Consider the following 26,319-nt stretch of genomic DNA (forward strand, 5'->3'; position numbering starts at 1 on the left):
GTAACGGCACTGTTCACCTCTATTGACAAAACCCAAGCCAGAGAAACAATAGCCAACCTGCTGGACAGACAGAACTGACAACAAGATGGGGAACCTATCAGCAAAGACTGCACACTCAAACTACTGGATCTGTGCCTCACAACACACTTCACATTCAACAACCAAATATATGAACAAATCAACAGCACACCCATGGACTCACCTATCTCTGGACTCCTAGCAGAAGCGGTAATGCAAAGGTTAGAACAAACAGTCTTACCGCAAATTCAACCCAAACTCTCTGTCAGATATCAGATACCTTTGTAACCATTAAAAACACAGAAATAGAGAACACACCTCGGATCATCAACGCCACACTCACAGGAATCCGATTCACTAGAGAGGAAGAAAAGGACAACCAACTCCCATTCCTAGATGTGATGGTACAGAAAACACCGAACGGAGCATTCACCACAAAGGTATACAGGAAAGCCACACACACAGACCAAGTCCTAAACTACGAAAGCAATCACCCCAACACACACAAAAGAAGTTGCATCAAGACACTGTTCAAAAGGGCCACAACACACTGCAGTACACCAGAACTGCAAAAAGAGGAAGAAGAACACCTATACAATGTATTCACCAAAAACTGATACCCCCGCAAATTTCATCAACAGATGCCTAAAGGAATGACAACGGAATGAGGACATGCCACAATAGGACTAGCCACTTTACCATACATCAAGAACATTTCTGAACCGACAGCCAGACTATTGCGACCACTAGGACTCATAACAGCACACAAACCAACAGCCACTCTCAGACAACAACTCACCAGGACGAAGGACCCGATACCCAGCATGAGCAAAACCAATGTAGTGTACAAAATCCCATGCAAGGACTGCACAAACACTACATAGGACAAACATGAAGACTGCTAACAGTCTGCATCCATGAACACCGATTAGCCACGAAACGACATGACCAGCTATCCTTGGTAGCCACACATGCAGATGACAAGCAACATGAGTTCGACTGGGACAATACTACTATTATAGTATAAGCCAAACCGAGAACAGTCAGGGAATTCCAGAGGCATGGCACTCATCCACAGATTCAATCAATAAGCACATCGACCTGGACCCAATATACCGGCCACTGCAGCAGACAGCTGGAACTGACAACCGGAAGCGGCAGGTACAAATCACTATAAATGCCAGAGGGAACATCACCGAAGCGCTTCACGGGAGGCTCCCAAGCACCCAGGATGTCACCTAGACAAGGGACGAAACGTCTGCAACACAAATTCTCAGCTCGGCGAACAGAACCACAACAACCAGTTTAGATGTACCTAAATTATACTGCTCAGATGTCATTGCATCTTTTGGGCGAGATTTTTATTCCCTGGTAGGAAAGCAAAAACTGAAGAGCTCCTAATTCTGTGAATTTGACCTTTTTGAAAATACGCACCCATCCTCCCTTCTTTCAGTAGTGAGTGGGGAATTGTAGGGTTATTGTAAGTTTGGTGTGGCTACTTGAGACCAGCTGAGTATGTGCTGGGTGTGAGGCAAGTTGGGCAGGAAATCTTTGAGTCTCCAGCAATGTGTCCAGAAATAAAAGAATATCCCATCCAATCCAAACATATTGCTCAACAATCTGTACCCAGGGAGATAGTGAGGAAAGAGATCAACCTGAGACTGGTACAGTTGAGAACAGAAGCGAGTCAAACAGTCAGGGCAGGCAGGGACAAGGTAGGACTAATAAATTAAACTTCATTTATTTCAATGCAAGGGGCCTAACAGGGAAGGCAGATGAACTCAGGGCATGGTTAGGAACATAGGACTGGGATATCATATCAATTACAGAAACATGGCTCAGGGATGGGCAGGACTGGCAGCTTAATGTTCCAGGATACGAATGTTACAGGAAAGACAGAAAGGGAGGCAAAAGAGGAGGGGGAGTGGCCTTTTTGATAAGGGATAGCATTACAGTTGTACTTGGGGAGGATATTCCTGGAAATACATCCAGGCAGGTTATTTGGGTGGAACTGAGAAATAAGAAAGGCATTGTATTATAAACCACCTAATAGAGGGAAATTGAGAAACTTTCAAGGAAATCTCAGCGAGACATTAACATCTCTACATTTAAAAGTCCTAAAAGACACTGGCACTGGCCCACACCTTTTCTTTTAGCAAGTCTAAAGTGCATACTCTGCATTCTGAGCAGAGTATCCTGTAAGGGTACCTATCTTTCACTTCTTAGAGACAGCTGTAAATTTTAAATGGTCATCATTTCTGTCAAATATTTATAAGCAAAGCCCTACTTGGCTCCACTCCTGCCCCATGAAAATTGGAAGTGCTATTTTTGTAGGTAGAACTTGTGATTTTAGTCCACTTCGAACATTTTCTTAACTGTAGAGACTCCTCTTCATGATGGAAATTTGGATTTTGAAGTAGAAAAGAGTTTGTACAATATACTGCTCCTCTGAATATGGCTAGAGTCTTGAACAGGAATGTTCCTTTAAGCAAAGCAACTTTCAAAACAAAAACACATCAGCCCAAACACTGTTGCAATTTAGCAGTACTGTAAAATGCCAGTTGAGAAGCTGGTGTTCAGTCTATGCTCTGCTTGTAATGGTTACTCTGTTGGCAGAAATTTGGTGTATTAATGTTGCCAAATCATTGCAAGTGTTTATACTTCAGTAGTAAGAAGAAAACTAGACTGAGATTTTCCTCAGCAGTTAATTCTCAACCTTGTCCATTTCTGTCTAATTAATTATATAATGTTTTTGTATGTTTTACTTAATTAATTGAACTAGCTCTTCATTTATTCATAGATAACTCAAGAGGCAGGCGAATTTATGATCACATTCCCATATGGCTATCATGCTGGCTTTAACCATGGTTTTAACTGTGCTGAATCAACAAACTTTGCCACATTAAGATGGATAGAGTATGGGAAACATGCTGTTCTGGTATGTTTACTCTTTGGTATTTATTACTGAATTCTGAAAATAACAGGTTTCCTGATAATCATTTGACTTAAAGTTATCCAGGTGGTAAAGATCAGTATTCCGTGAGATTATTAGGACTATTGACTTTTTCAAACTGGAGTCCTGTGACCAGTGGAGTGCCACGAGGATCGGTGCTGGGTACTCTACTACTTTGTCATTTACATAAATGATTTGGATGCGAGCATAAGAGGTATGCTTAGTAAGTTTGCAGATGACACCAAAATTGGAGGTGTGGTGGGCAGCGAAGAATGTTATCTCAGATTACAACGGAATCTTGATCAGATGGGCCATTGGGCTGAGAAGTGGCAGATGGGGGTTAATTCAGATAAATGCGAGGTGCTGCATTTTGGGAAAGCAAATCTTAGCAGGACGTATCCACTTAATGGTAAGGTCCTAGGGAGTGTTGTTGAACAAAGATACCTTGGAGTGCAGGTTCATAGCTCCTTGAAAGTAGAGTCGCAGTTAGATAGGGTAGAGAAGAAGGTGTTTGGTAGGCTTTCCTTTATTGGTCAGGAGTTGGGAGGTCATGTTGCAGCTGTACAGGTAATTGGTTAGGCCACTGTTGGAATATTGCATGCAATTCTGGTCTTCTTCCTATTGGAAAGATGTTGTGAAAGGGTTCAGAAAAGATTGACAAGGATGTTGCCAGGGTTGGAGGATTTGAGCTGTAGGAAGAGCCTGAGCAGGCAGGTGCTGTTTTCCCTGGAGTATCGGAGGCTGAGGAGTGACCTTATAGAGGTTTACAAAGGAGGGCATGGAAGGGTCTGTTTCCATGTTGTACATCTCTATAACTCTATGACTGATGTAGGTTTGTCATTAATGTGCATATCCAAAATTATAGGAAGTTTGGAAGTAGTTGGTTAACTTGCAGAAAACACTTCTCATAGAAGACCAGGATCTTATGTGAATTGGAAGGAAATCTCCTATAGTATTAGTGCACCATAATTGATTTGGCAGTTTCATTGCTCTTGAGCAGCCTCAAATTTAGAACATAGTTTTGTTTAAGCTGTTAACCTGGCTTGTGCGTTCTTGATCCATAATACAGTTGTACCGAACCATTAAAATTTCTGTCAAAATGTTTATGGCATTATTACATGGCTCCAACTATCTTTGTTTCACTGTCCTCTATCCAGTGCTCGTGCCGGAAGGATATGGTAAAAATTTCGATGGATGTTTTTGTGCGCAAATTTCAGCCTGAACGTTACAAGTTGTGGAAAGTAGGAAAAGATACCATTTTCATTGACCACACACGAGCCACTCCAGAAGCAGTTGAATTTCTTGGTGGAGAATTAAACTCTGTAACTGCAAAGAGTTTGAAGGACCGGGATGCTGATACTGCTGAAAAGGAATCGCATGACAAACTTGAAAAAGAAGTATCCACGCAGCAGGATGATGGTGATGAAATAAAAAGGTGAAACATTTGTTCACTGCATGTATCTGTCCAATGCTAAACTGGCAAACTCCATATACTGTTATAATGTGGGGAAATGTTGCTAACTTTGTTAATACTGCTTTTTTTTTTGTTGAACATGACATTCTGTTTGAAGAAAGAAAAATAACGTTAGTCTTGGCCTAGGGACAGTGATTATCTTTTCAAGGAATGCTGCTTATTAGTTTGTAAGCTGGTGTGTATTATCCTTTGGTTCAAATCTTGACATGAATTTCTTTTTCATATCATGGAATCAATTTTCATTTGAATCATCAAGCTTTGTTGCAATGGGATTTACTCGGTTTATTTCTGTAAAGAGAAAAATAATTTCTGCATGATATTATGAGCGTTTATTCAAAGTAGCTTAGTTATCAAATCAAGATACTGACACAGCAATTCCGGTTATCTATAATTTGAATTTTCTATTAATAGTCATCTTAAACCTAGAATAAGGTGTTGCACGTTGGAGGCAGTGGATGCAGAATCTTCGGATATTTTTAAGGAAGATGTAGATAGATTCTTGTTAACCAAGTAGATGAAACATTGTCATTGATGTGCAAGAATATACAGTTGAGTTTAAAATCAGCTCCGCTATGAATGTGTTGAAAGGCAGACAAGTCTCTAAAGGCCAGTAGACTACTCTTGTTCCATGGTCATATTTTTAAATACTCTTTAGCATATGTTTATTTGACATTTTAGTGACAGATGTGTTAACGTGTTATCTTACATAGGAGCAATATTTTAACAAGTAGATAGAAATAATTTAATCACGCATTACAGTAGACTATGTGATCAGAATGTACTGAAAAATTGTTTTTTTTTGAGCTGTCATGGGATAAGTCTCAAGTTCTTTTATACCATTAAATGTGTTAATGCAGCTAAGGAACTGCAGATTGGCAATAACCATAAATTTGTCAACACCAAAATATTGAAGCTAGTGAAGTTATTGATCTGTACAGCACAAATCCATTTGGCAAGTATCCACTATAATGTTTTACGTGGTGGGACCCGTTAACTCAGATAAGAAACAATACCTAGAAAATTAGACTAGCTGTGGAAAGTAAAAGAAGGACGTTGGTGGAATGCAACCAAAAAACAAGTTGACTTTATAGTTCAGTATGGAATGGAATTTTTTTTTCTCTGTTTATAGACATCAATAGATATCTAGTGTGCTTTATCTGATGATTACTGTCTTTCATTAACCAGTCCAATACAGCATCGAATCGGAGCAAAAAGGCACAAAGTTTGTCTTGAGCTGCCGCAGGAAGTGAATGAAAATACTGCCATTCTGAAGGAAAGTGAAGGGAGTAATCCTGTTCCACAAAGCGAATCTGGAGACTCTAAGGGAGTCATGAAAAAGGATAAGGAGGAATTTAGTAAAGTGGTGGGTGACAGTGCTGATGTAGGTGTTCAAGGTATGTTTTTGTAGAAACGATTTTAGTTTTTTTACCTTTTCGCATCTTTCAGGAGAGATAACAACATGATTGTATAATGCTGGTTGATAACTTTTTTAACTTTGTTAATTTCTATGCACAAATCAAGCCTATTACCTGCTATTGTTTTCTTGGAGAGATGGGGCCAAATTTGACAGGCAACCTCCAGGTATAAATTTAAGGGATTTTCTTCATGCAACCCACCAGTCTGTAATTTCACAAGCAACAAGGAAACATAAGTGGGTTGCCCATCTGTGGCCCAATAGACCTTTTAGGGTGCAGATAAGGCCTTCTGTAGCTTGAGGATTGCTGGAGAGACCAGAAAGTTTAACCTGTGAATTGGCTGATAAAGGAGAGAAGAGAACCAGTGCATATTAGAGGAAGTTCTCCATATCTGTTCCTCTCCCTCAGTGGGACACCAGTAAAACTTAAATAGTATGTCAATGTCCAGATGCATCTCTGAAATTAACTACATGCATTGTTCCTACTGACCTCAAATTGGCCTGGACCATGATGAAGCAGGTCATCCTGCACACTGAAGTCTCTCCTTTACATTAATTTTCAAAGACCAATGCCCAACAATTTAAAGTGGGGTGAACAGACTGAGTTTTCATGTGTGGGACATGGACATTGTTGACTGGTTAGCATTTATTGTCTGACCGATAGTTGCCCTTTAAGGTGATGGTGAGCTCACTCCTTGAACCTCTATGATCTGTATTCTGTAGGTAGACTGACTATGCTGTTGGGGAGGGAATTCCAGGACTTTGACCGGGTGACAGTAAAGGAATGCTAATATAATTCCACGTGAGGGTGGTGAGTGACTTGGAAGGAAACGTACAGGTGGTGATGTTCCCAAGTATCTGCTTCCCCCATCCTTTCAGATGGTAGTGGTCATGGGTTTCGAAGATGTTGTCTAAGGATTTCTGCAGAGAAGCTTCTAGCTAGTGCTTACTCTAAATGTTGGTGGTGGAGGGAGTGAATGTTTGTGGATGTGATGCCAGTCAAGCAGGTTACTTTGAGTATTGTTGGAGCTGCATCCATCCAGGCAAGTAGGGAGTATTCCATCACACTCCTGACTTGTACAGTATGGATAGTAGATAGGCTTTGGGGAGTCAGGAGGTATGTTTGCCACTGTAGTATTCCTAACCCCTGGCTTGTTCTTGTAGCCACTGTATTTCTATTGAGAGTCCAGATCAGTTTGTGGTCAATGCTAACTCCCAAGATGATAATGCGGGATTCACTGGCACTGAATTTCAAGGGCTCTTGGTTAGATTGTCCCTTTCTTGGAAATGGTCATTGCGTGGTATTTGTGCTGCATGAATGTTACTTGCCTGTTTTAAGCCCAAGCCTGGATAATGCCCAGTTCTTTTTACTTTTGAACATGGGCTGCTTCAGTATCTGAAGAGTCACAAATGGTACTGGGCATTGTGCAGTCATTAGTGAACATTACGACTTCTGATCTTTACAGTGGAGGGAAGGTAAGAAGGTTGGGCCTTGGACTGTACCCTGAGCAACTCTTGCAGATATCCTGGAGCGGAAATGACTGAACTCCAACAACTACAACTGACAATGTGTATAGGGTATAAGCAGGCAGGGAAAGAGTAAAGTTCTGAGTTTTGTGAAAAGAGGTTCAGCTGAGCATGACTCAGATCAGATAAAAACTTACCTCTAACACTCCATTGTTAAATGTATGGGAAATGGGTTAACAAGGTACAAAAGCAGTCATTATATAGAGACATTTAACGATATTAGAAGCATGTAAGGTCAGCTAACAAGGGAAAAAGTATCCATTGTATGAATCCAATAAACAAGGTTAAGAACATTCTTTGTATAACAGTAAAGTGCTTGATCTCTGCTATTGATACTCGTTGATTGTAACAGTCACCCAATTAATAAATATGTTGCCTTATCTAGATGCTTCTCCCTGTAAAATGATTATATAGTTCATAGAGAAACCCTTGTTCAAGAGAAGACCGGGAACCCATGTTCCTGCGCACATGGGCGATTGTTCTCTCTCCCTCCAGGGCCCAGAATAAAGATGAAGGAGGTAAAACTATACTGTGTCTCTGAGCATTTTGCTTTGACTGAGGGGGAGAAACTGGATGACACAACTATGTTCCTGTGTGCCAGGTATGATTCCAAACAGTGAAGAGTTTTCCCCTGATTTCCATTGATTCTAGTTTTGCTAGGGCATCCTTGATGCCACACTCTGACAAATGCGATCTTGACATCAAGGACTGTTATACTCTCTAACATGGAGATGGCCTTAGCCCTGAACTTTATGGCTGAGCGTAGAGTGAAAGCAAGCTTTCTATGATATTTGGGGAGGTTGCAGGCACTGTTGAATAGTGGGCAGAAACAGAATTCCAAGTTCCTCATCCCAATTCTTTTCTTCCTAGAGGAATATTGAGTGCCAACTGTCATTGGCCTTTAGTTCTTCACATCACTTTCCCAACTGAAATTGGAATATCCCACATACTAGTAATTTCTGGTCTTAGGATTGAAGACTGAAGGCCTTTGTACAGTAGGAGACTAGGTATTTTAGTAACAAAGTGAACAGGCTTCCACGGTACAGTTTGGAAGAAGAATTAATGTTTACAATTGTTAGTTATGTTTAGCAAATGCTGGGAAATCCAACAGTGAAAAGGAGTCTCTCTTTTTTTAAGGCAGTGATCCTTCGCTCTCTTCCACCGTCACTTGATGATGCCCTACTTCCTATCATTGTTGATCATGCTTATCCTTGAGAATACTGTCCCTCTACATCCAGCCATTATGACAATGTTCCCAACCCCAATTGCTAACATGAGCCCCTGACTTTGGCTTCCTGCAGCTGATATGTCACTTTTGGCTAGCTGTTAGTGAAATGTGGCAAAAAAATTCAATTGGACCTCCACATTATCTGCCAACTGCCTTTGGCTGTTTCTGGTCTCCTTTGAATGTCCGGAGAAGTATTGGAGTTTTTGATTCGGTTCCATGGCCTGGAATGGAGATAATCATAAATGTTGTAAAGCACTTGCATATCATGTTTGAAATAACAATATAATACAAATCAAATAAGTGTTGTGAAATACTGCTAATGTATTTTACTGTTGAACATATTCTACTTTACAGAATGCACATTGTTTATTAAAGTCACTTTTTTTTTAGTTTATAAGCTATTTAATTCCATTTTTTTTGTTGTTGTTGCAGAATCAGCTCCAGCACAAATTGAGCCACACGTTGAAAATGCTCCACGGGAAGAGAAGCTTACATTGAAGCGAACCATGTCCAGCTCAGTAGACACGCCTGTTACTGTGTTAAACTTCTCTGTGACCACTCCATCCCAAAATATTCCTAGCCCACTTGTGAAATCATTTGAATCCAGTTCATCTGAATCAGAGATGACAAGCACTCAGGGCTCAAGCCAAGAAAGTGCATCAGAGGACTCTGATAATAGTCCAGACTGGAACGAGCCAATTAAGACAAATGTTGGAACTAGCCTCAATGAACAGGATCTTGCAGAGGTATTCATACATCAAATATTTTCATAATGCTTGGAGGTGCTTCCCCTTTTCTGTCTGTAGAAAATGTCACTATTCTATAATGCAGTAAGTATGATTGTGAAGGGGAAAAATAAGAAATGACAAATAAGTATAAAGGTGGCTTAAACTTAAGAATAAAGCGGTTACATGCTCCTTGGAAAGTAAGCATCTTAATCACGTAGAGGAACAGAAGAATCTGGAAGAACAGAAGTGAGAGGTACTGTCATTGACATCGAGACAGTATTTGATATGGCATCAAGGATCCCTAGCAAAACTAAAGTCAATGCAAATTGAGGAGGAAAACACTCTGGTAATTGTCATATCTTGAAGGTAGTTGCAGTTGTTGGGGTTCTTCATCCAAGCCTCAGAATATAACTATAGGACTTCCTCAGTCTTGCATCCAACCATCTTCAGCTGCTTCATCAAAGACATTCACTCTGTCATAAGATGGGAAGTTGGAATGTTGACTGTGTAGTAAATTTTCAGCACCACTCGTGACATCTCAGATACTGAATCTATGCCCATGTGTAGCAAGACCTGGAAAACATCCAGGATTGGTCTGACAAGTGGCAAGAAACATTTACGCCACGAGTACCAAGCAACAATAGACATGGAAATATTTAGCACGGAAACAGACCATTCGGTCCAACTCGTCCATGCCAACCAGATAACCCAATCCAATCTAGTCCCACCTGCCAGCGTCACTTTCAACAAGAGGTAATCTAACCATCCCCTGCCTCCATGATTTTCAATGACATTACTGTTAGTGAGTCTCCCATTGTCAATATCTTGTGAGTTAGTCTTGAACACAAACTGAACTGGACCAACTAGATAAATATGGTGAGTAATTCTCTTCCTATCTCCCGAATGCTTGTCTGCTATCATTAAGGTAAGTATAAAGGATGTGATTGAAAACTAATAAGTGTCAGGAAGAGTACAGCTCCAGCAAGACTCCAAGCTTGATGCATCCACTACTGACACACAGTGGCAGTAGTGTGTACCATCCACAAGATGCACTGCAGTAACTCACCATGACTCCGCCCATAGCACCTTTCAAACCTGTGACCTCTGCCACTCAGAAGGACAAAGGCATAAAATGTATGGGAACACCACCTGTGAGTTCACCTCCAAAACACACACAACCCAAGCATGGAACTATGTTGTGTCATAGTTGCGAATTTAAAATTCTGGGATTTCCTTCCCAGTAGCAATGTTGAGTGTTCCTACAACCTAAGACTTCAGTGGTTCAAGAAAACAGCTCAGCACACCTTCTCCAGGCACTAGAGCCCACCTCCCAAACCTTTTCAAAAAAATTGAATTTGTAATGTAATGACATCTGTCAGTAAGGCCATTTAAAGGTATAGAACGAATTGAAGGTCATTTTGTGAGTACAGATTTAAAAGCAGAAGTTAGTCTGCATGCTCATACAAAAGCCAGGTTTACTTGACAGTTTTCTTTATCAAAATGCCAAAGAGCTTAACTTTTACACAAGTAATGTTTTTAAGAAGTTGAAATCCATTCTGTCCTAACATTTCATGATCTTAGTTATCATATTGAAAACTGCTCCTGACAACTGCTGCCACCAAAAGGAAGGTGAGGTTGACTCCAGAAGTGAGCAGGTAGCAAGTATGAGGGTTGGAGTTTCTGGCTAATAGTCAGGAGTTTGACTTTTAAATAAGGTGTACTGTTACACTCATACCCTGTGAATACAGTATGTTTATATTTAGAGTCTTGGTTATACCACACTGGAATACTTATGTGCTCTAATTTTAAATGATGAAGGCCTTTATTGGTCAGAATATTGAGTATAGGAGGTGAAAGGTCATGTTGCAGCTGTACAGGCCATTGGTTAGGCCACTGTTGGAACATTGTGTGCAGTTCTGGTCACCTTCCTGTTGGAAAGATTGAAACTTGAAAGGGTTCAGAAGAGATTTACAAGAATATTGCCAGGGTTGGAGGATTTGAGGTATAGGGAGAGGATGAACAGGCTGGGGCTGTTTTTCCGGAGCATTGGAGGCTGAGGGTTGACCTTACACAGATTTATAAAATCATGAGGGGCATGGATAGGATAAATAGACAAAGTCTTTTTCCTGGGGTGGGGGAGTCCAGAACTAGTGGGCATAGGTTTAGGGTGAGAGCGATAAGATATAAAGGAGACCTAAGGGGCAACTTTTTCATGCAGAGGGTGATACATGTATGGAATGAGCTGCCAGAGGAAGTGGTGGAGATTAGTACAATTGCAACATTTAAAAGACATTTGGATGGGTATTTGAATAGGGAGGAATATGGGCCGGGTGCTGGCAGGTGGGACTAGATTGGTTTGGGATATCTGGTCGGCATGGACAGGTTGGACCAAAGGGTCTGTTTCAGTATTGTACATATCTGACTGGAGAAGGTGCAAGAAAAACTTGTGTGGAATAGTGCCAAAACTGAGAGGGCATACTGATAATTGAATAGGCTTTGAATCTCTTCTGTAGAGAACAGTAGGTTGTGGAGTAACCTGACGGAGGGCTTTAGGATTAAGAAAATATTTGAACAAATAGGTATGAAGGTGATATTACTACTTGCAGGTGGACACCAGAACAAGGTGCCACAAATATAACATGGTCATAATGAATCAGTAGAGAACTTGGGAAACTTCTCTCTCTGGGAAGTGATTAGCATATGCAATTCCTTGTCACAAGAATAGTTGAGAAATCTCGGATTCCTTTGAGAGTTAACTACATGTTTGGAAAAGAACAAAACAAAATCCGGAGAGTGAATGGGGACTTGGGTGGACTGCAGTCTGAAGCATATTCCTGACTTTCCAGTCACCTGTCAGTTTGATTCTCTGCTCCACCTCCACTCTAGAGAAGGTGAGGACTGCAGATGCTGGAGATCCGAGTCGAGAGCGTGCTGCTGGAAAAGCACAGCAGGTCAGGCACAATCCAAGGAGCAAGAAAAAAATCGATGTTTCAGGCAGAAGTTCCCAATGAATGGCTTATGCCCGAAACATTTTTTTTTTAAAACCTCTGCTCCTCAGATGTTGCCTGACCTGCTGTGCCTTTCCAGCACCACACTCTCAACTCCATTTTCACTCTGACCTCTCTGCTCTGCTACTCTGATCCAGTGAAGCTGAACTGCAGCTAAAGGCACAGCACAGGTTAACCAATTTCAGCTTGTAAACTGTATTTTTTTTGTATTATTAGATGACAGCTGTTAATGATGCTGCATTTGCACCTCTAGACATCTCTCATTTTGTTTATTTTCCTTGTCTCAATGGTAACATTGCACTATTATACCTTCTGTCCATTTAATTTCTCCTGCCTTGCACCCTCTCTCAAATCTTTCCTTTGGTTTTCTCCTTGTGTTCCATTTCCAGCTTGTACTTGGCATAAAACTGGTTGCATCTAATGTTTCCGTTTTGACAAAAGATAATTGACATGAAACCTTAGAGTCTTTAACTTTGTTTTCTTCTCTGTCCGCATTTCCAGTTTTTAAAACAAGCTTTTAAGCTGTTGACCTTAACTTTAGGTGTTAGTGTGTTTCAGAGCATATTTTGTTATGGGTAAGTTTTTATAGTGATTAGAACTCTGTGGCGATCATAATATTTTCATAGTAATCATGTTAGCATTATCGACGTAACAAGATGAAGCTCACAGAGGCTTTGCGCAGAAGATTGGGCAATTTGCACTGAACAGAAACAATGCTAAAATGTCATCCTGTTCTTCAAATGGATAATGAGAGATCTACTGTTCTGTTCTTCCGCAGATGGCTGAGCAGTACATGAAAGAAATGAAATCCAAAAAGAAAGCCAAGAGTCGGCGGCAGCCTCTTAGTAAACCACCACGACATCATCCGCTTTCTGTGGTAAAGGACTACATTAGTGACGAAGGTATGTAAGCAAGTTAGAATATGCAGCTATAGTCAAGAGGCTTTATTGTTGAAGGCTTATCGAGGACTGCATTCTACATAACTAGTGGATATCTGGTGTTGAGTATGTAGCAACATTTTTGAAAATTTGGTACCACCGTTTGTAGGCAACAAATGATATCTCAAACTATGCATTGGTGCCTAAATGAAATCATGGATAAAATATGTTGCAGAAAACTAAAACTTGTAAAAGCAGTCAGGCTTTTTCAGCTTTTATTTAACCTGTAAAACTATACTGCAAGTGAAAAGTAGAACTTGTTTTATTTTGTTAGCATAACATATGCTATATCTGTTGACTGAAAGCTTAAATCTCAAAAGAACTTTTAAGGAGTCAGTGTGCATCTTTGAAAGTACTGTGATAGAGCATTTTCACTGATATGTGCAGCAAAATAGTACTCAGGACGTGAAAGAGCACGATAAAATTTGGGAGAGGGAAGAAGGATCCTGATGTGGCACACTTGTTACAGTTTGTGCAAAACTAATTGGGGATAATTATTGAAATGAAAAAGGAATGGACTGCTAGAAGCAAATAAAGTTGGAAAATGTGATGGCAGGAGCATTGTAGTTCAATTTTTTTTCTGCTTCCACTTGATCGTATTGAATAGGCATTGATTGTATTGGACTTAATTTTTACTAAAACCATTTTTTTTAACAGAAATGCCAGACCTGTTGTCAGTCGAAGATGACCCTATGGAGTCAGAACCATGGGCAAAGCCACTTGCACATCTGTGGCAAAACCGGCCCCAGAACTTCCTTGCAGAACGAGAATACAACTGCATAGTGGCACAGCAGATACCTTACTGCTCAATTTGTGCACTCTTCCAGTCATACCAGGTTTTGATACTTTTCATTTACCCCTCCAGTGTTTGTATTTGAACTGAAGCTTTCTTTTTAAAATCATTGTGAATGGTTACTTTAGGTAAGAGATTTAAATTGTATTGAAAAAAGCTAAAAACCAATTCAGATTTAAGAAAAGCTTTGTAGAATGACTGGATTGTGAAAAATGTAACCATTTTGGTTCTAAACTAAATTGTGAATATATTTTGGTGAGTTTCTAAATGGTCTTTGCAATTCACTTTGCAAAATCTTCCCTGAATTAATTTGCATTTGGTGTTCAAAAATTGTCGTTGGTTTAGAATCAAATTGTTGCAGTGGATATTGAAACACTGGAGCAGGAGTAGACCATTCAAGCTTCTCTGCCATTCCGTATGATCATGGCTAATCATCCAATTCAGTATCCTGTTCCCACTTTCTCCCCATACCCTTTGATCTCTTTAGTCCTAAGAATTTTATCTGACTCCTTCAAAACATTGTTTTGGTCTCAATCACTTGCTGTGGTAGAGAATTCAACAAACTCATCACACTGAGTGAAGACATTTCTCTCCTCTCTGTCCTAAATGACCTTAGACTGTGACTCCTGGTTCTGGACTCCTCTGTCATTTGGAACATCTTAACAGGGTAAACAGTATCTTCATAGGTTTCTATGAGAACCCCCAACCTGCCCTGAAAATTGACTGGTAATTTGAACAAAAAAACTTGTCTTGAGAGATTCTGCTTAATTTAATGATCTTTTTGTCTTTAGCTATGTTTCTTTTACTTTATTGACAGCTTCCTTTCTTCAATTTAATAGGTAGATTGTGAAGGTGGTCAGGGTTCCAGAAATAAAAGCCAATCTTTGGATGCGAGCAAACCCAGAAACCAAATGAAAAGCAAGCCATTGGTTCCAGAGATGTGCTTCACATCTGGAAGTGACCATGTAGACCTAACTCTTCCCACTTCTTATGTCGATGAAGATGGAATGAGCATTCTTGTAACATGTGCAAAGTGCTGTGTATGTGTTCATGCAAGTAAGTGTTATCTGGGCACTTTCAATAGAAGGAGGAGGGGGATTGGAAGGAGTTTTTTTAACAGGTGTGTTCTCCCTAATTTACCAAGCAATTTTATACTTCAATCAACATCACTAAAAAAAATCATATCCCATTGCTGTGAGACCTTGCTGTGTGTAAATTGGCTACTCATTGCAGATAGTAAGATACATGTTTTGTAATTACAGCATGTTGTGAGCCTTTTTGGAGCATCCTGAGGATGTATGATGCTCTAAAATTGCAAGTTCTTCCTTTGCATACTGGTGGCTAGTTGTCTGCTGAATTTGGAATTCTTAACTACAGGTTGTTCTTCTATAATGTGATGGTTGCGTTCTTTAGAAACAGCGTTTAAAGTGTTGACAATGTAATCAGTTTTAGATTAGATTAGATTTAGATTACAGTGTAGAAACAGGCCCTTCGGCCCAACAAGTCCACACCGACCCGCCGAAGCGAAACCAGCCCATGCCCCTACATTTACCCCTTACCTAACACTACGGGCAATTTAGTATGGCCAATTCACCTGACCCTGCACATCTTTGTGATGTGGGAGGAAACCGGAGCACCCGGAGGAAACCCACGCAGACACTGGGAGAACGTGCAAACTCCACACAGTCAGTCGCCTGAGGCGGGAATTGAACCCGGGTCTCTGGCGCTGTGAGGCAGCAGTGCTAACCACTGTGCCACCGTGCCGCCCACAACACAGTTATAGCCAACACACATTTTAAAAGTTTAATGTTTTAGAAACAGTGTTCCCAATTCATCAATCATGTTACAGCAAATTCACATTAACAAAATGTGCATTATAGCAGATTGACCTGTGTTCAAAATCTTTGACAAAGCTGAGGTCCTTGAGAAATTAAACCCCTGGAATTTACATTTTAAGAGCTTTGGTTTATGTTGCCTGCTTACTTTAGTGGACCAGTATCATGAGTGGCTAGCACCGTTTTAAAAACTAGTTTCTATCTCTGAGGGTGATAATTGTGGCGAGGGCAGGTGCTGCCAGTCCAACAGGAAGCAGTTCTAATCTGGGAAGAATGGCATATCATGGAGGAGAGAGGCTTTGATGCTGCACTGGAGGTTCCAGTGGAGGAGCTAGAAAAGAAGTTAGAAGAATAACAGGCGATCTAGTTAAATACATTTTGTCCACTTTTCTAATTCAACCTAAAATTGCTGCAAGTCATCAGGTGATTTTGTTCACTACATGTCACAAAGTAATGTGGCATCTTGTATTGCCATATTACAGAAAGTGGCAGGCTGTTCACCTTCAGCTGTATCATCAAAAATATTCCCTCCATAAGTTGAGAATTTGAAATCTACATTGTGTACTCATCAATGTAGAGCACTACTCATGAATCCACAATTCTAAAGTAGTCTGTGTCCATATGCAAGAACACTTGTCCTGCATCCACATTTGGGCTGACAGTTGGCAAATAATATTTGTGGCAGACAATGACCATCTCCATCAGGAAAGTATCTAACCATTATCCCTTGACATTAAATGGCTGTAACATCACTGACTCCCCTGTTACAGCATCGGGGGTGGGAGTGGGGACGGGGGTGGGGTGGTGGTGGTGGTGGCTGTGGTTACCATTGCCCAGGAACTGATCTGAAGCTACCAAATGCATACTGTAATTGCAAGAGTAGGTCAGAGGTTAGGAATTCTGTAGTGAGAGATTCAACAAATTTTGCTCCGGTGCTGTCCATTGTCATCTGCAAGGCACAAGTCTGGACTCTGATGGAAGCATCTCCATTTGTCTAGATGATGCAACTCAAGTGCTCCAACTTGAAGCTTAACAATATTTTGGGACAAAGCAGCCACTTGAATGGCACCCTAACTACCATATTCAGCAGTCACTTGCTTCACCACAGCACAGTGGCAGAAGTGTGTACCAACTACAAGATGCATTGCAATGACTCACCAAGGCTCCTCCCATAGCACCTTCTAAACCTGTATCCTCTATCGATTAGAAGACGAGGGCAGCAGACACATGGAACACATCCACCTGCACGTTCTATGTGTTCCTTCTGCAGTATGTGGTAGGTAAGGGTCACCTCAAGTGTCCCTGCTGACTTTATTTGTGGGAAATGCACCCAACCCCAGCTCCTCAAGAACCGTGTTAGGGAGCTTGAGCTGGATGAACTTTGGATCATTATGGGAGGCAGAGGGGGCTATTAAGAGGAGTTAACACAGAGGTAGTTACTCCACAGCCACATGAAGAAAGTAGATGGGTTACCGTCATGGGTAGGAAAGGGAACCATGAGGGGGAGCAGACTAAGTCGTGGTCCACATCGGCACCAACGACATAGGTAGGAACAAAGGTGGAGATCTAAGGCAGAAATTCAGGGAGCTAGGGTGGAAGCTTGGAGCTAGAACAAACCGAGTTGTTATCTCTGGTTTGTTGCTCATGCCACATCCCAGTGAAGTGAGGAACAGGGAGAGCGCAGAGCTGAACACTTGGCTGCAGGGATGGTGCAGGAAGAAGGGTTTCGAATTCTTGGATAATTGGGACTCTTTTTGGGAAAGGTGGGACCTCTACAAACAGGATGGCCTTCACCTGAACCAGAGGGGCACCAATATCCTCGGGGGGGATATTTGCTAATACTGTTCTGTTTGGGGGGGAGAACCTGAATTGTAGTTCCAGTGTAAAGGAGGTTGAGGGTAGTGAGGTCAGTGATAGGTTTACAAGGTTGTGAGAGAGCACCATCAATCAGCATGTTGGTTTGAAATGTGTGCATTTCAGTGTTAGGATCATCCAGAATAAGCTGGGTGAACTTGCAGCATGGATTGGTACCTGGTATTTTGATGTTGTGGCCATTTCAGAGACATGGCTAGAGGAGGGACAGGAATGGTTTTTGCAGATTCTGGGATTTAGATGTTTCAGTAAGAACAGAGAAGAAGATAAAAGCGGGAGGAGGTGTATGGCATTGTTAATCAGTGGTACTATTACAGCAACTGAGATAACATTTTTGAGGACTTACCCACTGAGGTAGTTCAGGCTGAGGTTAGAAACAGGAAATGAGGTCACCCTGTTGGGAGTTTTCTATAGGCCTCCTAATTGTTTCAGGGATGTAGAGGAAAGGATAGCGAAATAATTCTCGATATGAGCAAGTGTAACAGGGTAGTTGTTACGCTTTAGCTTCCTGAATGTTAACTGGGGATACTATAGATGGGTCAGTTTTTGTTCAATGTGTGCAGCAGGGTTTTCTGACACAGTATGTAGACAGGCCAACAAGGGGCAATGCCATATTGGATTTGATACTAGGGAATGAACCAGGCCTGGTGTTAGATTTGGAGGTAGGTGAGCACTTTGGCGATAGTGACCATGATTCATTATGTTTACAATAGTAATGGGTAGGGATAGGTGTATACCGCAGAGAAAGGGGTATAACTGGAAAAGGCAATTATGAAGTGATTAAGCAAGATGTAGGATGCATAGGATGGGGAAGGAAACTGCAGGGGTTGGACACAATTGAAATGTGGAGCTTATTCAAAGAACAGCTACTGTGGGTCCTTGATAAGTATGTACCTATCTGACAGGGAGGTCGTTGTCAAGAAAGGGAGCCATGGTTTAATAAAGAAGTTGAAATTCTTGTCAAAAGCAAGAAGGCTTATGTGAGGATGAGGCATGAAGGATCAGTTAGGGGGCTTGAGAGTTACAAGTTAGCCAGAAAAGATCGAAAGAGAGGGCTAAGAAGAGCCAGGAGGGGCATGAAGTTGTTGGCGGATAGGATCAAGGAAAACCCTGAGGCCTTCTATAGGTATATCAGGAATAAAATAATGACTAGAGTAAGATTAGGGCCAATCAAAGATTGTAGTGGGAAGCTATGTGTGGAATCTCAGGGCATAGGGGAAGCGCTTAAGGAATACTTTTCATCAGTATTCACGTTGGAAAAGGGCAATGTTAGTGAGAGTACGGAGGTACAGGCTACTAGATTAGATGGGATTGCGGTTGACAAAGAGGAGGTTTTATCAATTTTGGAAGATCTGAAAATAGATAAGATCCCTGGGCCAGATGGTATTTATCCTCAGATTCTCTGGAAAGCCAGGGAGGAGATTGCAGAGCCTTTGGCTTTGATCAATGTCGACAGGAGTCATGCCAGAAGACTGGAGAGCATAGCAAATGTTGTTCCTTTGTTTAAGGAGGGGAGTCAGGACAACCCTAGTAATTATAGGCCAGTGAGCCTTACTTCGGTTGTGGGTAAGATGTTGGAAGACCTTAGGATTTACAATCATCTGGAAAGGAATCATTTGATTAGGGATACTCAACACAGTTTTGCGAAGGGTAGGTCATGCCTCACTAACCTTATTGAGTTTTTCGAGAAGGTGACAAAACAGGTCGATGAAGGTAAAGCGGTTGGTGTGGTGTATACGGACTTCAGTAGGGCATTTGATAAGGTGCCACGCGGTAGGCTCTTACACAAAATAGAGTTTCGGAATGAAGGTGATTTAGCGGTTTGGATCAGAAATTGGTGAGCTGAGAGAAGACAGGCGATGGTTGATGGGAAATGTTCATCCTGGAGCTCAGTTACCAGTGGTGTGCCACAAAGGATCTGTTTCGGGACCACTGCTGTTTGTCATTTTTATAAATGATCTAGATTTGGGCGTAGAGGGATGGGTTAGTAAGGTAGTAAGGCAGATGGCAATAAGGTAGGTAGAGTTGTGGATAGTGCCAAACGATGTTGTGGGTTACAGAGGGACATAGATAAGATGCAGAGCTGGGTTGAGAAGTGGCAAATGGAGTTTAATGTGGGGAAAGTGTAAGGTAGTTCATTTCGGATGCAGAGTACTGGGCTAATGGTAAAATTCTTGGTCGTGTAGATGAACAGAGATCTCTGTATCCAGGTGCATAACTCCCTGGAAGTTCCCTTCCAGGTTGATAGGGTTGTTAAGAAGGCATATGTTGATGTTTATTGGTAGGGGGATTGAGTTTTGGAGCCACGACACCATGTTTCAGCTGAAGCAGACATTGATAAGGCTGGAGTATCGCGCACAGTTCTGGTCACCGCATTATAGGAAGAATGTGGAAGCTTTGGAAAGGGTGCAGGAGATTTACTAGGATGTTGCCTGGTATGGAAGGAAGGTATTGAGAGGAAAGGCTGAGGGAACAGAGACTGTTTTCGTTGGAGAGAAGGGGAGGCGGTGAACAGTGACGTAATCGAGACACACAAGATAATCAGAGGGTTAAATATCATGCATAGTGAGAACCTTTTTCCTCAGATGGTGAAGGCTATCACGAGGGGACATAGCTTTAAATTGAGGGGTGATAGACTTAGGATAGATATCAGGAGTAGTTTCTTTACTTGGAGTAGTAGGGGTGTGGAACGGCCTGCCTGCAACAATAGTAAACTTGCTGACGTTAAGGGCATTTAAATGGGCATTGAACATACAGAGGGATAACAATGGAATGGTGTAGGTTAGATGGGCATCAGATTAATTTCACAGGTCGGCACAACATCGAGGGCCAAAGGGCCTGTATTGTGCTGTAATGTTCTCTGTTCTAAATATCTTTTGTCCATATCCTGAATGAATATGGACTAAGACCGCTTTGGAGCCAGCACTGCAGGCTTGTCTTTGAACCCATGTTATATTCATTTGGTCTGACTCCACTCCAGTTGGTTAACATGATCATACGTCAAGCATGCTTGAGTTCAGTTAAAATCAATTTTGGCTCATTACAGGCACACTTCTATTGGATTTGCTAATCAGCTGGTGGTAATAGCTGACAACTTTGACACAACCAGCATTTCACATTATGTTGATTTCATTATTTTATCGTATTATAATGTAAGCTAGTTTCCACAGAGAGGTTCCACAGCCATGCTAAATGAAATACATGTCTAGATAATCTGTATTGTTTGTTTAAGGTATATCTTGGTCAGATCACTGGGAAAACTCCCCTGTTATTTGAATAATTTTGCAACCACCTGAGAATGTTGATTTTAGTTCCTCATTTGCAAGTCAGTGCCTTCTGGTAGTGCATATTTGCCCTTACTGGTAATGCAGGTTGTGTGTTCAAGATGCTCAAAGGGGTTTGAATACTTGACCTTGAGCCTTGGCTCATCCTCTGTTAACAAAGACAAAGCCAATGATTTGAATGTCCATATCTATTCCCCCAAATTGATTCATACTCAAACAACCACTTTGCTAAAAAGGATAGCATAATTTGAAAGCTGCTTGAATTGAAAAACATGTTCTAAGTGATAAATTTCTTAAATGTTCGTATGCATATTCTAATAGGCTGCTATGGAGTTGCTCCTGAGAAAGCAACAGAAGATTGGATCTGTGCAAGGTGTGCAGCTAATGCTTTAGCAGCAGTAAGTATTTTTATTATTACAAAGCATGACTATTTATAAAAGGAGACCCAAGAGTTGTGAAGTGATCTGTTTTCTTTAAAAATGCACAGTAATTTACATTGATCCATATTAAATAATTATCCAGAAAGGTAAGAGAAGTACACAGTCATTATTTTATGCAAATTCTTAACAGTTAAATCTATTTATGCTAGGGCATTGTTAGTCAGGTTTTGTGATACCTAGTGTCTGATTAAGTAGATTAGACCTAGTGGTTAAGGAGGAGTGAATGCCACTGAAACAAAAAATTGTTATGCAGTTTGGTGGAGACATTGCCAGATGAATGAATTTCCTGGCTACATTCTAGAACTCTGGCTGAGAGTCTCAGAATAGCAGTTGGTCTAATCAGGACCAAGATGAGAGGTTTCTTAGCCCAGAGTTATGAATCTTTGGAATTCTGTACCTAGAGGGCTGTGGATGTTCATTCAAAATGAGATTTTTTTTTAGTAATAAGTGAATTGAGGAATGAGATTAGGGTGGCAGAGTAGAGTTGAGATAGTAATAGAATTACTGCTTTTTAATTGAGTGGAAGAGCAAATTTGAATGGTTGAATAATCACCATGTGTTCTCATTAAAATACAAAATCAACAGTGTAGAAGTAGCACAAGAACATTTTTGGAACCTTTTTTGGCTTTTAAGCTTTAAGCATGCTTCTATGAATTTCCATTTTTTTGTCCATCAAGCATACAGTGTGTGAAATTGAAATTTGAATTTCCGTTTTGTTTGAATTTCTGAAACACCAGCCTGTTTGATTCTGATGTGGAGGAGCCAGTGTTGGACTGGGGTGGACAAAGTTAAAAATCACACAGCACCAGGTTATAGTCCAACAGGACTAGCATTCGGAGCACTGCTGCTTCATCAACTATCTGATGAATGAGCAGCACTCCAAAAGCTAGTGTTTCCAAATAAACCTGTTGGACTATAACCTCTTGTGTGCTTTCTAACTCTGATTGACTGTTATGCTATGGTTATATAAAATTGCTGTCAATTATATCAGTTGTATACTGAAACAAAAACAATATTTGATAGGTGCTGCAAATCAAAAATCAAACCGAAAAGGCTGATAATACTCAGCAGTGTTTAATATTTTAGATGAGACTTTTTCATCAGAACAGTTTTCAACAATTTTTGACCTGTATTACAATTCCCTTCACTTTCACAGGATTGTTGTCTATGTACCCTTCGGGGAGGAGCACTTCAGAAAACCACTGACAACAGGTCAGACCAACCAGTAGAACTGCACAATGTGCACATTTATTTTGTAAATGATGTTAAATCTTAAAATGTACTTGGAATTGCATGTTCTGTAGCAAGCTCAATTGAGGCAAAGTGTAGTTTTTATTAAGCTGAAGAAGTACACTTAATTTAAATGGAAGCATTAATGGGACTAAGAAATGAGATCAAGTTGATGTTCACTGATGCATCAGAGGTGGTTCTGAAGACTTCTCTCTATTTGTTTGCACCTGCTCAAAGTCTAGTTCCACTTTGTTGCTTTGGATACAAATTCGCTGAATCTTCCCAGTGCTCTGAAATAATTATTTTCAGTTGGATGATCAGAAACTGGTGTCACTACCATACACTGCAAGATTAATTTCTTGGGCGCCAACTAAGTACTTTCGGCTGTGCATGTTCTTTGAGTTAGTATTATTGTTTCCAGCCAGCTGCTTATTTTGTATTTTCACTATTGGGCACACTGAGCACAGTTGTCCTTTCTATGGAGTTGGCGATAAGGGCAAGTTGTCCCTTTCTTGCCATCTCAGCAACTATGTGCTAGGCAAGTAGGTCCATGGACAGCCTTCTAGATCTCCACCATTTTAAAAACCCTTAAGTGGTCAATTAGTGACCTCCACAAATCGCTGACTCAATTGCTTGCCTTCCCACTAGGCAAGAAAAGTGATTGGTTTGTTAACGAGAAAAAACCAGGGCAACCTGTCTGTTTAGGGAGCTCCACTTCCTATGGGCAGGATAGGAACCAAGTGGTGTCACTGAATCCCCACAGCTTGAATCCCATGAGATCTGTAAGGCCTTATCTTAGTTCAGACCTTTGCAGGGTAGGGGGTCCAGCAATGATCTCCAGACCCAGAAGCTGACAGCCTTTGGTCTGCAACTTCTGATGGGGAAGAGCTTCAGGATTGAGGCTTGTGACTTGCTGAAATCTCACAGGGCAGCTCTTGGGTGCCTAATTTGAGCTTTATCTGGCAAACATGGTGTAAGGATGGGGAATTTAATCACCTCTGAAGATTAGATTAGATTACTTACAGTGTGGAAACAGGCCCTTCGGCCCAACAAGTCCACACCGACCCACCGAAGTGCAACCCACCCATACCCCTACATTTACCCCTTTAACCTAACACTACGGGCAATTTAGCATGGCCAAATCACCTGACCCGCACATCTTTGTGACTGTGGGAGGAAACCGGAGGAAACCCACGCAGACATTGGGAGAATGTGCAAACTCCACACAGTCAGTCACCTGAGTCGGGAATTGAACCCGGGTCTCTGGCGCTGTGAGGCAGCAGTGCTAACCACTGTGCCACCGTGCCGCCCAAACTGTTGCCTCAACTCTTGGTGTATGGAACTCTTAATCTCAACTGTTTTCTTGATTTAATAAGTTTTCTGATATGATATCTTTTATCTAGGAAATGGTTTGGCCATTGCAAACTGATCTTAATTTATTTTATTAATCTGAACACTTAATCCAGGGCTGTTTGATGGATTATTGAATATTTGAAGTTGGCAGAGGGGATGGGGGTATTATTTTGCAAACCAGTTTTCTTACTCCATATTTCAGATAACCAGGTAACTCAGAAAGCCTTTTTGTGTTGTCATGTCTGAGTTGCTGCTTATAAAGATAACCAAGTTAATCCCAGTTTCCTGATCTTACCCCTTTAAATATATTTGCTTTTGAAAGTTACTATTGAATATTTCACTGTTGCCCTTCTGCCCTTTTCCAGTAATGCATTATTTACTGCATTAAAAACTCTAAAGTCTCTTCCTTAAATCTCAGTCCTATGATTATTGACTTTCATATCAGTGGAAGCAGTTTCTTCTTTTAACATTGACTGTCTGTTTAATTTTCCTGTGGACTTTGTGATCTGTGGAGCTGATCTCAGCTTCTTGTGATATTAATGTCCCTCATGCATGGCTTCATTCGAGTGAATTGTTTGTATATCTTGTCTAGGTCCTTGATGTCACCTTTTGAAATGTGATGACTAGAATTCAATATTAACCTTACCTAGGTCTCAGCTAGAGAATTATTAGGGAATAGCATAACTTTTGCTATGTTAAGTACTGGCCAAGTCGTGAAATGTAATGTGGGAGTAGCTACTAGCCACTGATTTCAACATTCAAACAGTCTTTTCACTACAGTTCTGAACTGAGTAATTGAGTGATTGCATGATTCCAACTGTATATTCATTTCATTTCCTCAGTCTGGTTCAGTATCTTCACCCAGCTTGAAAAATCATTGGGAAAGAACACCCATCTTCTGCCATGGTGGGATGTCTTTTATGATCTGGTCAGAGATATTTAAAAAGTTGTTGGAAGTAAGCTATATTAGAGAGATTTGCAATCAGGATGTGAAGTGAAATAAGAGTAATGTGTTATGCAACAATGTAAATTCATTTCCCACTGACAAAACCTTAAGTAATCTGAAAATGTGTTAACACATAAACTCTACGCGAGCAACCTGATTGTGCAAAGACACCACATTTGTTAGTTTATTCACTAGGTCTATCCTATTTCAGTGCTACTTTTAAAATTTATGCAGGTGGGTACATCTACTGTGTGCTGTTGCAGTGCAAGAAGTACGGTTTGTGAATGTGGCTGAACGTGGCCCTGTGGATGTCAGTCCGATACCGCCACTACGCTGGAAACTGGTATGGAATCATAATGTTGAAGTATCATAATAAAATGTAATTTGCAAAAGCCAATTTCAAATGTACACTAGGAATTAATGCACTGATCAAGTTTCTCTACTGTTCACTGCCCCAAACAACTTTTCTAAAATTTTAATCCATGAAGCTATTTTTTTGCTTTTGCCACGAATGCATTTGGTTTGCTCACTGCTAACTGTGTAAATTGGCCAGCAGTGTACATTTTGAAATTCTGTTTTTAATCTGTTCTTAGGATACAGCTAAGCCAACATCTTTACCTCCTCGCTATTTGCCCTTTTGAAGATAGTGGTGAGCTACCTGAATCGCTGCAATGAAAAGGGTATATTGACACTACAGTGCTGTTAAGGAAGGACATTCCAGAATTTTAGCTCAGGCACAGTGAAGGGGTACTGATATAGTTCCAGGTCAAGATAGTGTGTGGTTTGGAGATGAACTTGCAGGTGGCGGTGTTCCCATGCATCTTATACCCTTGACTTTCTAGGTGACAGAGTTTGTGAAAGAGGTAGAGGTGCTATTGAATTGGAGGGAGAAAATGCCTGACAGCTAAAAGCCATGTTAAATAAGCAAAATAACAATTTACATCAAATTATTTTCAGCTACACTAAAAACAGTTATTTTCTTGATCATAAATTATTTAAAAAGAACAGAAATACACAGTAGTCAATGACTAACAGTATTCTGGGGAAGTGTCACTGGACCTGAAATGTTAACTGATTTCTCTGCACAGATGCTGCCAGACTGCTAAGTTTTTCCAGCAATTTGTTTTGTTTCTGATTTCTAGCACCCACTGTTCTTGTTTTTTGTTTAATGACCAATCATAGTTGTCTTTGAGTTCAGAAGTTACAACTGCTGCGATAAACTGATATGTAATAGTTAACTGCTGCCCTTTATCTGAATCAGGCAAAAGTGAGGACTGC

General features: G+C 40.8%; 1 protein-coding gene across 1 annotated transcript in view; it reads left to right on the forward strand.

Moving 5' to 3' along the window:
* LOC122554241 (lysine-specific demethylase 4A-like) overlaps positions 1–26,319 on the forward strand; it is a 68,834-nt gene that overhangs the window by 19,984 nt on the left and 22,531 nt on the right. Inside the window, exons 8-17 of the mRNA XM_043698958.1 lie at positions 2,819–2,956; positions 4,129–4,406; positions 5,631–5,839; positions 9,047–9,360; positions 13,129–13,252; positions 13,946–14,124; positions 14,921–15,137; positions 21,394–21,470; positions 22,669–22,724; positions 25,276–25,384. Coding sequence (XP_043554893.1) covers positions 2,819–2,956; positions 4,129–4,406; positions 5,631–5,839; positions 9,047–9,360; positions 13,129–13,252; positions 13,946–14,124; positions 14,921–15,137; positions 21,394–21,470; positions 22,669–22,724; positions 25,276–25,384 — 1,701 coding nt within the window. The remainder of the gene's footprint in view (positions 1–2,818; positions 2,957–4,128; positions 4,407–5,630; positions 5,840–9,046; positions 9,361–13,128; positions 13,253–13,945; positions 14,125–14,920; positions 15,138–21,393; positions 21,471–22,668; positions 22,725–25,275; positions 25,385–26,319) is intronic.

This window comes from Chiloscyllium plagiosum, chromosome 11 (genome assembly GCF_004010195.1).
Source record: "Chiloscyllium plagiosum isolate BGI_BamShark_2017 chromosome 11, ASM401019v2, whole genome shotgun sequence".
Taxonomy (NCBI): Eukaryota; Metazoa; Chordata; class Chondrichthyes; order Orectolobiformes; family Hemiscylliidae; genus Chiloscyllium; species Chiloscyllium plagiosum.